The sequence below is a fragment of the Dreissena polymorpha genome, chromosome 1 (assembly GCF_020536995.1).
Source record: "Dreissena polymorpha isolate Duluth1 chromosome 1, UMN_Dpol_1.0, whole genome shotgun sequence".
In the NCBI taxonomy this organism is placed as follows: domain Eukaryota; kingdom Metazoa; phylum Mollusca; class Bivalvia; order Myida; family Dreissenidae; genus Dreissena; species Dreissena polymorpha.
Genome location: NC_068355.1, coordinates 196,940,171 through 196,958,266, shown reverse-complemented (window position 1 = coordinate 196,958,266; position 18,096 = coordinate 196,940,171). Strand labels below are relative to the sequence as shown.

Below are 18,096 nucleotides of genomic sequence, written 5' to 3'. Positions count from 1 at the left end.
CTATGGACTGGTGAATATATAAAGTTGCCGAATTATGTCATCACACCTAGACTAGTTCACCATCTAAAACATAAAACGTATTCCACCTTGTGTCGTAATAAGTAATACATCAATATATAATCGTTTCGTTTGCATTAAAAACTTGATAATTGAGTTAAGTTAATTGTAAAATGAATATTGTTCTTTAAAGCTATTTGATACATATTAAATGAGTCCAATGTCAAATTAAATTCCATGCACAATGTGAACGAGTAGTTCATTGAAACATGACGTTTTGATTATATTATACAGATTATATATGAATTACGGAGTGCAAATTATATTTTGAAAAATGAGGAAGATGGCGTCCAAAATGGCTGCCGAAATCAAGATACCTCATCAAAACGTGTTGCGTAAACCATGATCCAATCCAAATTTGGCTTTATAATAATAAATTTGTGCAAATACTTTCAGTCTTGTATGATGTATTGGGTAATTTGTTAGACTAACAGTCATAAGTGAGTCAGTATTGAATGGTGTTGTGGGTAATGTGTCAGGCTTAAAGCACAAATGAGTCAGTATTGAATGATGTAGTGAGTAATGTTTCAGACTTACAGTCATAGGTGAGTCAGTATTGAATAATGTAGTGGGTAATGTGTCAGACTTACAGTCGTAGGTGAGTCAGTATTGAATAATGTAGTGGGTAATGTGTCAGACTTACAGTCAAAGAAGTGTCAGTCTTGTATGATGTAATGTGTTGGCTTTCCCAACATATTTCCGTGGGGTAGTGTAAATGGTGTATGCCTAGGGACCCGGAGATCGAGTTTGATTACCGCTGTGGTAGCGTTCTTTGAGCTCCCCAGAATGACGCAAAGTAATGGTTCTACCCAGGAAGCGGACTCAAGAGTTTCAAATAAACCTTAGGCTTTTGATTCAATCGAGCTTGAATAGATAGGTATAAATATGTCTTATCCTGGCTGTGATCCCTAGTTGGACAGCATTAAAACGATCTTTCCAAAATCATATTACCAGAGTACCGGTATTGTTTCTGAAAGTAAGGCTGTTCGATACAATGAATGTATGTTTTGTTAAGGAAAACAAAGTCAACAATGTAACAAACATACATTGAACACATATATGTTAAGGGCTTCCTATGACAAGTATAGCGAGTTGCTACTGAGAATTTTAAATGTGAACACCATATTAGAAGATATGAGTCTCAATTTTGGAAAACTGGGCTAAATGCATGTATGCAAAGTGTCGTTTAAAATGAGCCTATTCAGTCAGCACAGGCTTATAACGGATGACACTTGCCAATGACTTAATTTTAATTGAAAAAGAGACATCATTTTAATGCAAAATTCCATGAAAGAAGAAAGTGTTGTCCCTGATAATCATGTGCGGTCTGCACATGCTAATCTAGGATAAAACTACTCAGATGTATTTAATCCTGTTTTCCAAGATTTAGGCTCATATAATTGAAAAGTGTAGTAAATGTTAACAGGTTACAATGAGTTTGTCCTGATTTTGACAAATCAACTCTTTTATCTATTATTTTTAAAATAATTTCTTTCATTTTAGAAGTGATTTGTTTTTTGTTGGAAACTAATTTTTGGTTTGCTGCTTCTTGCAGACAATATTGAGATAGTAAAGGCACCCAATGCCACATACGACGTTGAGCCCAATATGACGATTGTCATTGCCATAGATGTCATCACGGACCCAGACTGGCAGAACCAGATTAGCTACAACTGGTTCTGGTACTTGCCAATTACCACGTCGACTGGTGACCAGATTATAGGTCAGTGTAATCAGGTCCACAACACGTTCATTTTGACCCTTAACCATTCCTACAAAAGTTTTTTTTTAATATATTCAAGGGTAGAAGGTATTTATTATAATTTGAAAAGTGTACAGAAATCGGACTGCTGGAAAGTTTTGTTCATGCAAGTATTTACGCACATTTGATGATTTGTGTGTATATGCATAGATTTTGGGAGCAAATCATTAATTAACCTTCTCCCACTCAGAAGGACAGTGAAAATGGCAGTCTGCACACAGTATAAAGCTAGGACTGCCTAAGAGTAACTTGCAGTCGGTTACGGTTTTATGCTGTTTGCTGCTCATCAGTTTTAAATGATTGCAAACGAAACATTTAAAACTTTAATCCAGTAAATTTAACTTTCTAAGGGACTACAAATGCGTCCAAATATGTATCCAAGTAGTAAAAGATCATCAGATTCGGTTTTCCAGAGCTTGTTTAGACTGTTATTTATGTCATCTGCAATTTTGACTAACTTGCCTCAAACTTCACATAAAAAATCCAGGTCTATTGCTCAAAGATCAAGGTCATACTTAGAGGTCAATGTTTAAATAAAAAATGATTAAATAAAACATGTATGGGCTTCATCATTTATTGGGAAATTATATTTTTATTTCCCACACATTTTCACTGTTTGTTATGACATGATGTAGTGTTTTATCCAGGCCCAATCAACTGGCGACTCGCCATGCCTATTTTTTCGGAGCGCCACGCTACACCGTTCAAAACCCATTAGCGCCATGTGCCCTTGTATTTAGATCCATATGTTTCAAGTCTTATCTGCTTTTGCAATCGTTTGTTATCTCGGTGTCCCCAAAACATGCATCTTAATGCATGACTGCGTATGACGCAATGAAAGAGGGCCTATGACCCAAAAAGTGCTTTAAAAAACAATAATAACCCCGTAGCTTTAAATTGCGCGAGTTGATATAAGCTCCAAATACGACATGTTTACTCTGCCTACGGCATTTGTGTGATGCATACGTCATTTTGATTGGCTAAGCGGCATTATCAATGGAAACCAATCAGAAAAAGGAGTTTGTTCTGAAGAAAACGGCGTGGGTTTGGTGTCAACGAATCAATGATAGTCACTCAGGTTTCTAAATGACAAACTTCGACGACCCAAACTTTTGGCACAGACTATTTATCTGAAATAAATCAGCCATTATTGTTATTCAGTCCTCGCGTATGACTGTTTTTTTTCGCTCACCTACATGATGTACACATAATATTTACCTAAATTAACGACTGAACGTATTGTTATTCAGACTAAAATGATCCGACATCTTTTGTAAATATCAGAATATTCGTAAGACACAAGGCCGTAACGGTATAGATTGTTACTACTTAGAGATAAGCCGAGTTTCGAATACTGTCTATTACAAGTCAAACCCTCGCCTATTTTACAGAACTTTCATTTACATGTATAGCAAATTTAGCTCATCTATTTTTGAAAAAAATGAGCTATTGTCATCACCTGAGCGTCGGCGTCTGCGTCGGCGTCTTCGTCGGCGTCTGCGTCGGCGTCCGATTAAGTTTTGTGTTTAGGTGCACTTTTCTCATGACGTATCCAAGCTATTGCATTCAAACTTGGTACTCTTACTAACAGTCATGAGGTTACTGGGCATGCAAAGTAAGATAACTCTGGCTGGCATTTTGACAGAATTTTGTGCCCTGTATATACATATAAAATTGAAAATTTTGTTAAGTTTTGTGTTTAGGTCCACTTTATTCCTGAAGTATCAAAACTATTACTTTCATACTTGCAATACTTACTAACTATAATAAGGAGATTGTGCATAAAATGTTATGTAACTCTTACTGGTATTTTGACAGAATTATGGACCCTTTATACTTTGAACATTGCACATTTCTTTGAGTTTTGTGTTTTGTTCCACTTTACTTCTAAAGTATCATAGCTATTGCTTTCCTACTTGGAACGCTCGCTAACTATCATAAGGGTACTGTAAAGGACAAGTTGCATAACTCTGGTTGGCATTTTGACGGAATTATGACCGTTTTTTTTACTTAGTAACTTTGAATTTTTTGTTAAATTTTGTGTTAAGATCCTCTGTTCTTCTAAATTATCAAGGCTATTGCTTTAAAACTTTAACTACTTTAATGCTATCATGAGAGTACTGTACCTGGCCAGTTGAATTTTTCTTTGACCTTTGAATGACCTTGACTCTTAAGGTCAAATTATTAAATTTTGCTTAAATTGAAATAACTTCTTTATTTATGATCAGATTTGATTAATACTTTGACAAAACAACACTTACCTGACATACCACAATATACTCCACCCAAACCATCCCCCACGCTACACCCCAGAATCCCTTACCCCAAAAATGATATTTTTGTTCCAGTGTTCTCTAATTTGTGAAAAATCATCTAATTATTGACTAAATACCCTCACACTATACCATCTTTTCAACCCCCGACCACTTCGACCCCCTACCACAAAAAAATATTCATTTTTTAAACATGGTTTTAAAAAACACAAATATTTTATTATCAATGTATTTTTGAAAGACCGTCCAAACATCCCTCCCAAGAATCCCCCCCCCTTAAAAAAATGAGTTTTTTTCATTTAGTTTCTTATTTTTGGAAAATAATGAAATACATGACCACACCCCCACACTATACACCCCTCTCCACCCCACACCTCATTCCTTTTGTATTGAAGTATGGAGATGGGTCTTTCAAATTTAAAAAAAGGCAGTCTGCACCCGCTAGGCGGTGCTCTTGTTTTGTTATTTAATGACCACCTATTCCATGGGTGGCAAACCTGCATATACATGTACCGCCGTTTGTTTAACTCTCATTGTCACGAGGCACACGCGGATATTTAACGCTGATTGAAACTTTCTTTGTTCAATACTTCATTAATTTATGAATACAGACATGACTAATAGTTAAAAAGTGGCATTTATCCATGGCTTTATGAAACACGTGGTATTTAGTTCATTCAGGGACGTATACCAACACGTGAACGTCCCTGGTTCATGTAACCTTTTCATTTGAAAACGACAAGAGCGTTCGATATGAATGTGACGTCATTGCGAAAATTCGACGTACGCTAAACATAAATATCCGGAAAGTTTACTTTAAAAAAAGTTTTGCAATGATCAGTTAAAGCTGTGATTAAAAGTTTTAAAAAGTTGAAAACATCATATGTGCCTTTTATAAGAGAATCGCCGTGTGCAATGCCTTTTTAAGTCATTCGCCATGCCCCTCTGCCCTTCTAATTTAAACACTACCATGTTGTGTTGCTGCACTGTAGGTTTCTGAATTTCATTGTTACTTAAATGATATATCTCACTTGAGAAAATAATTTCATAATTCCAAATTTCGTTCTTTGTAGCTTAACCAATAATGTTACTCTTTAGAAAAGCATGTGATTCTGAATTTCCATCTATGTAAATCAACAATATTTCTACCCTTCAGAGAAGCAGCACTTCCATCTTTGATCAGTATTTCTAGCTGTTACTGACCATCAAGTGGATTAATTTCTGGTTGTTCACATATAGTGGCTTAAAGATGATTTCTTCATGTATACATTTATGTTAATTGTTTTTGATAAATCGCTATGTTCATTGATTTTTACTCACTGATATAACTACCTTACAGAGAAGCAGCCACTCCCACCCACCTCCAGCTATGACAAGTACTTCAAGCTGTCAATGTCGGGCAAGGAGCTGACCTTCACCATACCCGACGTGAAAACACCTGTAATGGCGGACAGTATAGCCGAGTATGATCTCTACCAGGACCTCACGGATGACAGGCTTTTCTCCATCAATATCAGCCACAAGATTGACCATCGAGTGGTGAACTTCACTGTGAAAGGAAAGGAGCTGGAAAAAACAAGTAGGACTTCATTTTTTTCGAATATTGCAAGGTTGTGTTTCCTTCTTTTTATATCTGAATTCAAGCTTCTTTTTTTTGCATCAATTAACTTGTGTAAATTGACGCGACTGTGAATATTATCTTAATTGATATTCCACACTTTGCTGTTTTAATACAAATGAGTGTTATTTCAAGGTACGCATACGAATATTTGACGTTGAAATAACATGTGTTGAACAATGATTACGTTTATTTAAATATTTTTACAAAGAAATTGAGTATGCATGTATAACTGTATACATCCATTTGTTATTTCATTCAGAACTTTATCGGATTTATACAGGCTGGCTGCATTTATTTAGAATGGTCTATGCGAAGCGAGTGTTCGATGGCATAGACGGGGTCGTGTATATAAACGTAGGGCGATACGTTAATGGCTAAATGTTTCACCATGCTTTTATGTATAACACTCATAGCTAAATACTTTTCCTGAGATCCCTGTAAAATACGCGTTTTCAACGACTACATATTATGTGACCAATCGCAAGACGTTGTGATAATCAAATGTCGTCCATAACATACAAGTACTTCACAACAATACATACCTTAAATAATTCATACAATTATTTGGGTCACAACAGGTTTTTGAAAAAGCTCGTCTGCCCAGACCGTCCAGAAATTGTTTAATAAAATAATATACACAATGTTAACTTGTGTCACACCTATGTATTACTAATTTTTGGTTCGCTGCTTCTTGCAGATACGATTGAGATATTAACGGCTCCTAATGCCACATACGATGTTGAGCCCAACATGAAGATTTTCATTGCCATAGATGTCATCACGGACCCAGACTGGCAGCACCAGATTAGCTACAAATGGTTCTGGTACTTGCCAGTTACCACGGCGACCGGTGACCAGATTATAGGTCAGTGTAGTCAGGTCAACAACACGTTCATTTTGAACCCTAAACAATTGTTACAAAAGTTTTTTTAACTGATCCTTAATGGTAGGATGTACTTAATATCATTTGAAAAGTGTACACAAATCGGACTACTGGGAATTTTGTTTATGCAAGTATTGACTTACAATTAATGATATGTGTGTCTATGCTTAGGTTTTGGGGGCAAATAATTAATTAACCCTCTCCCACTCAGAAGGTCAATGAAAATGGCTGTTTGCAATTAGTATAAAGCTATAACTGCCTGAGAGTAACTTGAAGTCGTTTACGGCTTTCTGCTGTTTGCTGCTCATGAGTTTTAAATGGTTGGAAACAAAACCTTTAAAACTTGAATCCAATAAATTAAACTTTCTAAGGGACTACACATGCCTCAAAATATGCATCCAAGTGGTAAAGGATCATCAAACTCGGTATCCCAGAAATTTCTAGACTGTTATTTCTGTCATCTACAATTTTGAATAGCTTGCAACAGACTTCACCCTGTGGAAAGTGCCGATCACATAAAAACATATATAATGCTTAAAGGTAAAGGTCATGCTTAGAGGTTAAAGGTGAAATAAAAGATGATTATACAAAACATGTATGGGCTTCATCATTTATTGGGAAATTATAATTTTATTTCCCACACATTTTCAGTGTTGTATCAAGGCCTAATCAACTGGCGCCCCGCCATGCCTAAGTTTTCGGAGTGCCACTCTACCCCTTGCAAAGCCCATTAGCGCGATGTGCCATTTTATCTAGATCCCTATGTTTAAAGTCTTATCTGATTTTACAATCGTTTGTTATCTCGGTGTCCCGAAAACATGCATATTAATGCATGACTGCGTATGATGCAATGAAAGAGGGCCTATGACCCGAAAAGTGCTGTAAAAATCAATATTCACCCCGAAGCATTTAGTTGCGCGAGTTGGTATGAGCTCCAAATATGATATGTTAACCCTGCCTACAGCATTGTTGTGATGCATCTGTCATTCTGATTGGCTAAGCGGCCTTATCAATAGAAACCAATCAGAAAAAGCAGTTTGTTCTTAATAAAACGGCGTGGGTTTTGTGTCAACGAATTAATGATAGTCACTCACGTTTCTTAACGACAAACTTCGACGACCCAAATTTTTGGCACAGACTATTTATCTGATTTATCTGCGACTTTACGTAGTGTTATTCAAACTAAAATGATCCGACATCTTTTTGTTTATATCAGAATATTCGTAAGACGCAAGGTCGTAACGGCATAGATTGTAATTACTTAGAGTTTAGCCGAGTTTCGAATACTGTATTAAACAAGTCAAACCCACGCAAATTTTAAAGAACTCTTATTTACATGTTTAGCAATTTTAGCTCATCTATTTTTTGGAAAAAAATGAGCTAATGTCATCACATGAACGTCGGCGTCTGCGTCGGCGAAGGCGTCTACATCTGCGTCTGCTCGGCGTCATGTTAAGCTTTGTGTTTAGGTGCATTTTTCTCATGAAGTATCCATGCTACTGCATTCAAACTTAGTACTCTTACTAACTGTTATGAGGGGACTGGGCAGGCAAAGTAAAGTTGTCATTTCAACGGAATTATGACCCTTTTTTTACTAAGTAACTTTAAATATATTTTTGTTAGATCCTCTACCTCTAAAGTATCAAGGCTATCGCTTTCAAACTTTAACTACTTTCATACTTCCATGGGGGTACTGTACCTGAAAAGTTGAATTTCACCTTGACCTTTAAATGACCTTGACTCTCATGGTCAATTTATTAAATTTTGCTAAAATTGCCATACCTTCTTTATTTATGATCAGATTTGATTCATACTTTGACAAAACAACAATAACCGGACATACCACAATAGACTCCACCCAAACCATCCCCTATGCTCCATGCAAGAATCCCTTACACCAAAAATGATTTTTTCCCCATGTTTTTCTTATTTTTGAAAGATCATCTAATAAATGACTATAACCTCACACTATACCACCCTCTCAACCCCCCGACCACTTCGACCCACCAACATAAATACTGTTTCTTTTTTAAACTATTTTCATTATTGTATTTTTGAAAGACATTTTAACCATTTCACCCAAGAAACCCCCCCACATAAAAGATGATTTTTTTAGTGTGTTTCTTATTTGTGGAAGATAATGTAATAAATAACCACACCCCACACTATACATCCCTCTCCATTCCCACACCTCATTCATTTTTAACCAGGTTTTCCGAAGGAAAAAACTGGTTATTAGATTGGCGAATGCGGGCGGGCTGGCTGGCTGGCTGGCTGGCGGGCTGGCTGGCTGGCGGGCTGGCTGGCTGGCGGGCTGGCGGGCTGGCGGAATAAGCTTGTCCGGGCCATAACTATGTCGTTCATTGTCAGATTTTAAAATCATTTGGCACATTTGTTCACCATCATTGGACGGTGTGTCGCGCGAAATAATTACGTCGATATCTCCAAGGACAAGGTCACACTTTGAGTTCAAAGGTCAAAAATGGCCATAAATGAGCTTGTCCGAGCCATAACTATGTCGTTCATCGTCAGATTTTAAAATCATTTGGCACATTTGTTCACCATCATTGGACGGTGTGTCGCGCGAAATAATTACGTCGATATCTCCAAGGTCAAGGTCACACTTTGAGTTCAAAGGTCAAAAATGGCCATAAATGAGCTTGTCCTGGCCATAACTATGTCATTCATTGTGAGATTTTAAAATCATTTGGCACATTTGTTCATCATCATGGGACGGTGTGTCCCACGAAAGAATCACGTCAATATCTCCAATGTCAAGGTCGCCACGACTAAAAATACATTTAAAAAAAAAAAAACTTACAAAGGGGGTTAATTTTTTTTGGTCATTTCAAAAGTTCAGTTTGAGTTTTCTCCCTTTATCAGATTTTTTTTTCACAATGAAAACCTGGTTTTGTGACAATTTTGTCCCTTGTTAATTGAAGTTTTGAGATAGGTCCTTACAATTTAAAAACAAAAAAATGAGCAGTCTGCACCCGCTAGGCGGTGCTCTTGTTTTATTATGTAATGACTACCTATCATGACTGGCAAACCGGCATATACTTGTACCGCCGTTTGTTTAACTCTCATTGTCACGAGGGACACGCGGATATCTAACGCTGATTGAAACTTTCTTTGTTCAATGCTTCATTACTTTATGAATACTGACATGATTACTGTTAAACATGGCATTTAGTAAAGGCATTACGAAACATGTGTTATTTTGTTCATTCAGGGACGTATACTAACACATGTACGTCCCTGGTTCATGCAACCTTTTCATTTGAAAACGACAAGAGCGTTCGATATGAATGTGATGTCATTGCAAAAACTCGACGTACGCTTAACATAAACATCCGGACAGTTTAATTTTAAATAAGTTCTGCCATGATCAGTTTAAGCTGTGATTAAAAGTTTTAAAAAGTTGAACAAATCTTATGTGTCTTTTGTAAGAGAATCGACGTGTGCAATGCCTTTTTTTAGCCATTCGCCATGCCCCTCTGCCCTTCTAGATTAAACACTTCATGATGTGTTACTAGCACTGTAGGATTCTGAATTTCATTGTTACTTAAATGATATATCTCACTTGAGAAAATAATTTCATAATTCCAAATTTCGTTCTTCGTAGCTTAACCAATAATGTTACTCTTTAGAAAAGAATGTGATTCTGAATTTCCATCTATGTAAATCACCAATATTTCTACCCTTCAGATGAGCAGCACTTCCATCTTTGATCAGTATTTATAGCTGTCACTGACCATCTAGTGGAATAATTTCTGGTTTTTTACATATAGTGGCTTAAAGATGATTTCTTCATGTATACATCTATAAATTGTTTTTGATAAATCGCTATGTTCATTGAATTTTACTCACTGATATAACTACCTTACAGAGAAGCAGCCACTCCCACCCACCTCCAGCTATGACAAGTACTTCAAGCTGTCACTGTCGGGCAAGGAGCTGACCTTCACCATACCCGACGTTAAACACCTGTAATGGCGGACAATACGGCCGAGTATGATCTCTACCAGGACCTCACGGATGACAGGCTCTTCTCCATCAATATCAGCCACAAGTTTGACTATCGAGTGGTGAATTTCACCGTAAAAGGAAAGGAGCTGGAAAAAACAAGTAGGACTTCATTTTTTTTCGAATATTGCACGGTTGTATTTCATCCTCCTTATATCTGAATTCCAGCTTTTCATTTTTGCATCATTAAACTTGTGTACGTTGACGCGACTATGCATATAATCTTAATTGATATTCCACACTTTGCTGTTTTAATAAAAATAAGTGTTATTTCAAGTTACGCATACGAATATTTGACGTTGAAATAAATAGAGAATAATAGGTTAGTGTTGATTATAGATCAGGTTTATCATGCGAGGCTTAGAAAACAAAACGCACGAGCCTTGGCGAGTGCTTTTTCGTTTTCGTGCCGAGCATGATAAACCTGATCTATAATCAACACTGACCTATTATTCTATTTATCCCACTTTTTTATTCAGTAAACTTTTTTTATTTAAACAAAATAAGTTTTCATGAGTGTTTGTCGTACTTTGATAATGACTGTAGTGTAACCAAGGCGAGTGTATTACTCCGCGTTCCAAAAATAACCGCTGATCAAATAATCTTTTTTTCAATCAGAATATCGTTCTGTAACAAAGTGTCGAGGGTTATTAATTACAATTTTAATCATATTGAATTGCAAATCTTAAAGTTTTATGATATCATTATGACATTAAGTTGTTATATACAAGGAACTACATTTGTTTACAACGTAGCCTAACACCACACACAATTCACTTTCGATATCAAACCATCAAGTCGATCACGAGGTGCACAATAGTTGCTTCTTTGTTATAATATTGGTTATTTCGTGACGAAATAACACAGATTACTTGGATTTAAGCTAATTATATACATTTTGAATGTTGAAAGTGGCACCAAAGAATTGTGAGGCAAAGTTGTTCGAATTAGAGAAAGACATTTGCTGGTGAAGTGACTGGGTGGGGCGAACATCAAGATCAACTTGTTCGACGGTAGACAGTGGTTGTCTAGGCTGCATTTCGGCCATAGTTTCGGTGCATGAAGGTGAACAAGAGGAATCTGTTGGATTGTTACATTTACTGGACTGAGCAAGAATGAACACTTTTGCTGCTGTTCAACAGATATGTTGGAATAATTGGTTATGGACTGGACATTTTTTGCCCTGTTATGGCCATGGTTTCAGTGGGTGGAATGTTTGCATTTCGAAGTTTTTTGACCAGGAATTTGCGAACTGAGTGGTTCGTTATTCTCTTGTGCTTGAGAAAGCCGGCGTCTTTTGCCATGGCCTTCAGCATCTGACCTAGCTTGTTGACACCCAATTGTTGACGCAAGAACCACTGGGATGCAGTGTCATTTGTGCGTATTGCCAGGTTGGAAAGATGCTTTGAAGAAAAATCAGATGGACACATATCCGAGTACAGCTTGTAAATTAACACATGATTTCTTGGTCCAGACGATTGTTTTCTACGGTCAAAGGGGAGCAACTCGAACTGACTTCTTCAAAGGGGAGCTACAACAACAGAACCTATTTGCATAGTGTTAAATTTACCTCATACTAGAGGTTTTAATAAAAATAAATTACAAAAAAAACACGTTTTTTTGCTACTTTTCTTTGTTTTAAGGTCATTAAGATTGACAAACTTTTGAGTGTTTTTATTATTGATTCACTTGGCAAATACAGGTGACGAGGTGCGTGGGAAAAAGTAGTCCCGGTTCGGCAGTTGATGACGTCATTTCGTGCCATTGATTATAGCCTTGCCGTTGATTATAGATGAAATTTAATCAACGGAGCTTTAATCAACCGAATTCGCTGTAAAAGTGGGATAACATGTGTTGAACAATGATAATCTTTATTAAAATATGTTCACAAAAAACTTGAGTATGCATGTATATCTGTATACATCCATTTGTTATTTCATTCAGAACTTTATCGGATTTAAACTTTGTGGCTGGAATGCATTAATTTAGAATGGTCTATGCGGAGCGAGTGTTCGATGGCATAGACGGGGTCGTGTATATAAATTGACAATTTCCGCATAGACAAACACGTCACGCCTATGCGGTGACAGGCCAATGCGGTGTCACATCCATGTCAGTGCAGGTTTCCGTAGGGCGATACGTTAATGGCTACATGTTTCACCATGCTTTAATGTATAAAACTCATAGCTAAATACTTTTCCTGAGATCCCTGTAAAATAAGCGTATCCATCGACTACATATTATGTGACCAATGGCAAGACGTTGTGATAATCAGATGTCGTCCATAACATACAAGTACTTCACAACAATACATACCTTGAATGATTTATACAATTATTTGGGTCGCAACATATTTTTAAAAAGCTCGTCTGTCCAGACCGTGCAGAAATCGTTTAATAAAATAATATATACATTATTTTACCTTGTGTCACACCTATGTATAACTCAATTGTTTCGCTTGAATTGGTTTTAAGTCAATGTGGTTGTTATTTTTGGTGTTTTGTATTTCATGAGCAATTGTAAAAACAAAAGAGCTTTTATTTATTTTAGCTCGATTTCATCGAAAGCCTAAGGCTTATTGAAACGCTCTCGTGTCCGTTTTCTGATTCTTTAACGATAATAAACGTGGTATTGTATTGGTACATTTAGTGCTAAAAGTTGAATATAATATACTTACACTTAAGATTACAGACTATTTCATGACATTATTCAAGACGGTTTGAACGACGATCAGTTATACTTCGAAATACTTTACTTATAGACATCGATTTAACGTTTTCAAATGCATGGAACTAACAAAAGGTTACCGCTGTAAACCTCATCATCGCTTGATGTTTACCTTCCAATAATATTTGTAAAGCAACAGTATACCTTTTGTATATATACGTACTTCAACAAAGAGAAAAACGTCAATAAATGCTCAATACTTATATGAACTGCGGTTTAATCATGCATTGTATGGAATATTGAGCACCTGTTTAGAATAAAAAATAGTGGATGTAAATAAGAATGTTTATGTTGAGTTTCAGAATTACTATGTATAAAGTAAAATGTGTTTACCCATTGTTTTCGTTAAAAAATGTCTTTACATTAACATACCTTACTTATTTATTTTGAAGTGGACTAAAGACAATCTGTTCCGATAATCATGGCTACATGGGTTAATAACGTAATATTTATTTACGATTTGTACTGCCTTTAAAAAAAAACGATCGCTTTTCTAGCAATTAAATTGTAGTATCCATGTAATAGTGCAATTATTGGCAACAACCATCAGTGTAATCCGTTCAAGGTCATATTGTGACAATCCGCTGTAAACAAGATTAAACTATATTTTGTCGAAGTGTTCGATTTGGGAACGTATGCCGGCAATCTATGGCCTGGTGAATATATAAATGTCCCGGATTAGGTCATTACGCTCAGTCTAGTTCCATCTAAAAAAGAAAACGTCTACCACATTGTGTCGTTATAAGTATGATATAAATGTATGATCCTAGCGATTGCATTAAAATGAACGAGTGAACGAGTAGTTCATTGAACCATGTCCGTCGCACAAGATTAATGCTCTGTACTATCGACTTTTTTAGACTAAATTATCGTTGTTTATTGACTTTGTATCAAATTGTACAAAACGCTTTAAGATAACAAATTCGTATGGATATGTAAGGTTGTGTGTTCGTGCCTATGCGAATTCGTTATTTTTTGGCCGGAATAAAAATTGATTCGCATCTTAATAGCGACGTACGTTGATTGATCGTCGTGTAGTAATCACAGTATGCAGCAAAACGTCATTATTTTAAAACAATGTTAGGATAATTCGGTAATTTAATAATTCTTTTAAATAATCGGCTATTATTACCAAAGAAGAAGGATGCAAATCCGTTCACAAGTACGACCATATGGCCGGTCGATTAATATTTGACCAGATTAAAAAATATTTCGCTGCCGTATTCACACAAAACCCGGGAATGTTCAATACGATCGTACATAAAGCGGTTTTCCCCTAACGACGTTTGTAAACATATATACAAAGTTGAAAGCCCATTACAAGGATTGGATTTTAATCGTTTTGCTATGTTGTTACTTTCGTGCTTTTCCAGCAGCAGATAAATATAGTCAAAATCAATATTTGTATTTACTCACTAAACACTTCAGCCACGGGGTTTAAAACCAATATTCTTACATATATGTAATATCCCCCACGATCTCAAAATGAAACCATTTAATGTGACCAACATATTGTTAATTACAAAAACACACAACCATGCGGCGTTGAGATTCCTTTATAAAATCGACGGTATGCCATTAAACTGTCCAGTACGGGATCGGTTACTTCAAATTCAACTGCCTTCATCACATTTGACCCTCTGTCCGCTTGTTACACATTTAATTATTTTTAATTTTTTGAAAAAATGAGAAGCACAACAAGGGTGCCGTAGACAGGCACTATTCATGACTAATATACATTGGTTTATATTTGCAGCAATATGAACTGTTAAAAGGCTCCTTTTTTATTTTTCATATTTTGATTTTTGTTTCAATAACAATGCAGAGGCGTCAACATCCCAAGCGCATGTGTACATCGGAATTGGGCTCGGTGCCGTTGTGTTAGTTGTCACAGCAGCAGTTATGATCTTCATAAGACAGAAGTAAGCTTAAATGTTACTTGTCAATATTATATATATATATATATATATATATATATATATATATATATATATATATATATATATATATATATATATATATATATATATATATATATATATTCAATGTGAAATAAAATATACTGAATGAAACGTAAATGGTTTACTGTATACGATTTCACTTAATACATCCAATGCGACAAAACATGCATGATGTATGTTTAAGTACTTAATACAATTTTTTAAATGTATTTATTTATTGATGTATTAATGTATTTATTTGTATTTATAATTCTTAAATTTACATTGAACCTTTGTTAAAAAAGACGAAGGAGGCATAACACCCCCAGCTCTCCGATGGCAGACCCCGCACTAACTCCGATAGATGCAGTACGTTGCAACCCATTGATACAAACAAAATTACTAATTATTTTTTTTGCTCTAGACGATCCGTTATATTGATGATATAACACACACGTACAATTTTTAAAACAAAAATATATTTGGGAAAGACGAATATTGGTAAAGTGATCGACTTTTTTTCTTAATCTTTTGCTCACTCCCTCGTTGCCTGCCGACCTTTTTTCTAGGTGATTGATCAAATAAAAGGTATGTTAAAAATATAAGCGATTAGCTAGCACGCAACGAGGAAGTGAGCAAAAAAATCAGAAAAAAATGATTGTGTTAATTCCAATTCCAAAATCTTTATTCTGAAACGATCAAATGATCAGTGTTTGCCCAAACCACCATGTAAACCAAATAATGTGTTACTGTAATGGCAACTAAACATAATCGACTGATTCTGTCTGAAAACTTTAATATGCACATATTAGAATAAGCAAGATGTAAATTGATTTGTTTCGCACGGTTGAGTATATAAAAAACAGGACTGCAGACGATTCCTCGATAAAACTGTAAAATGACGTCAATGTGGTATTCAATGATCATCGCCAACTGATAGTATTCAAATTGTTAAACAGACGCTATTAAAATGATTGCAATCAATACCAAGGTTGTGAATATCCTAATTATATAATATTTAATTTGATAATGATTCATACAAGATGATATTTTAAAGAATTGCGCACACACGAAACGATAAATGTCTTCTATATTCATATAATATGGCATCGTAATGAACATGAGTAAGATCACACTTACCTTATTATGCAGGGAAGAGGAAATCAAGCACGGACAGAGAGTATTCAGATGGGCAGCCTTCAATCTAACGTCCCGCAATAAAGGAGGCCACTAGTAGCACGATCAATGGTAATTAAAAGCAATGACTGCACAGCTTTCAAGAGGAATACCAATACCATTGAAACCAAATGACTAGCCGTTACGTTAAACGAGTGTCACTTGTAACATGACACCAGTTCCAACAGAGCTTTCAATGGGTTTACATGCCTCGCTTAAAATAAGACAAGCGATTGTCCCTTCGCACTAAACAGAAATGACATCATATTTTTCTATCCACAATTATGCAACCTTGTAAAGTGGGGAGGAATAGTTTATAAAAGATAAAAAACAATGTTACTTAGTTACATTCGTATATATATATACATTATGTATAACAATAACAATACCAAATTAAAATTTATTTGTGAAAAACATGTTTAGATTAATTGTATTCTCTTAAACAGGAATCTGTTTGTAGATGTTTGCGACTAATTGTGTGTGTGTGAATTAAACTTATTTCGTTTACGCTTTCTTTCATGATGTGAGTTCTGTTTATATCATGTTTATGATATTATGTTTACAATGACGCTGTACAATGTGCATGTATATTGATGTATTTCTTACGTGTATCGCAATGCCATGCGACAAAATACTCAAAACTATAACGATGCGTTCAACTTACAGCCGTCACATTTTGACTTGGTGAATTTCTTCTTTTGAAATAATGCGAATTTAACGCACTACTTTACTGAATAATGTATAATTTATAACCGTTTTTGTTTGTATTTGCATTACGGAAATATCAGGTTAACAGACTGTTGGCTTAATATTCGTAGTGTGGAGTGTTCTAAGTGTTGGACAAAACACACAATAATATGGCGTTACAAACTAGTTTCACCCTTGTTAATTCACTCTGAAATCACATATCATATCAAGTATACTTATTTCAATGAAACTACCAGTGTAACATAACATGGATTATTCTTGTTTGTTATATACATTGGATGAATGCGTTCCGCTATTTTAGAAGTGTTAATATTTATGTACGTGTATTGTCCGAAAAGATAAATGTGATATCATGTTTCTGTACTTCGACATAATATATTCTTTAAATCTATAATTGATATATATCATGACAATGTTATATATATCTTTCATTAATGGACAGTATAGTTACATACATTGAACGCACACATTTCTCTGTTATATTGTTTCCTTAAAAAAAAACTGTAAATCGTGCGCATAAATCTCGAAGCTAGTTTTTCTAAGATCTCTGAACATATATTTCGTAAATGGTGCAACTGTATATCGATTTTTTTATTTCCGGTCTTAAAAGTAAAAGATATTGTTCACATACATTTTGATATTTTGATTTCACATACATTAAATCTATAATGTTTTGTTCTTAGGGAAAAGGTATTAATTATACTAGGAACAACAAATACACTTATAGTGCAGTTCATTTACTGATTATAAATGTTGAAGAAGTTACTTGTTTACCTTACATGACTTTGTAGCATATACGTATGTTTATCTTTCGCGTCTTTAGGGGTTTGACATTAAAATAAATCTATATACTCAATACTAATACCAATTATTTTATTTAAGGGAATACAGCTAAAAAAGCATTGGGATGATCGACTTTCTTA

At 35.3% G+C, this 18,096-nt stretch overlaps 1 protein-coding gene across 1 annotated transcript in view; it reads left to right on the top strand.

Moving 5' to 3' along the window:
* LOC127864483 (leucine-rich repeat neuronal protein 3-like) overlaps positions 1-17,210 on the top strand; it is a 144,951-nt gene extending 127,741 nt beyond the window's left edge. Inside the window, exons 9-13 of the mRNA XM_052404106.1 lie at positions 1,613-1,780; positions 5,432-5,671; positions 15,175-15,271; positions 15,595-15,658; positions 16,442-17,210. Coding sequence (XP_052260066.1) covers positions 1,613-1,780; positions 5,432-5,671; positions 15,175-15,271; positions 15,595-15,658; positions 16,442-16,510 — 638 coding nt within the window. The 3' untranslated portion in view covers positions 16,511-17,210. The remainder of the gene's footprint in view (positions 1-1,612; positions 1,781-5,431; positions 5,672-15,174; positions 15,272-15,594; positions 15,659-16,441) is intronic.
* The last annotated feature ends 886 nt before the right edge of the window (positions 17,211-18,096 follow it).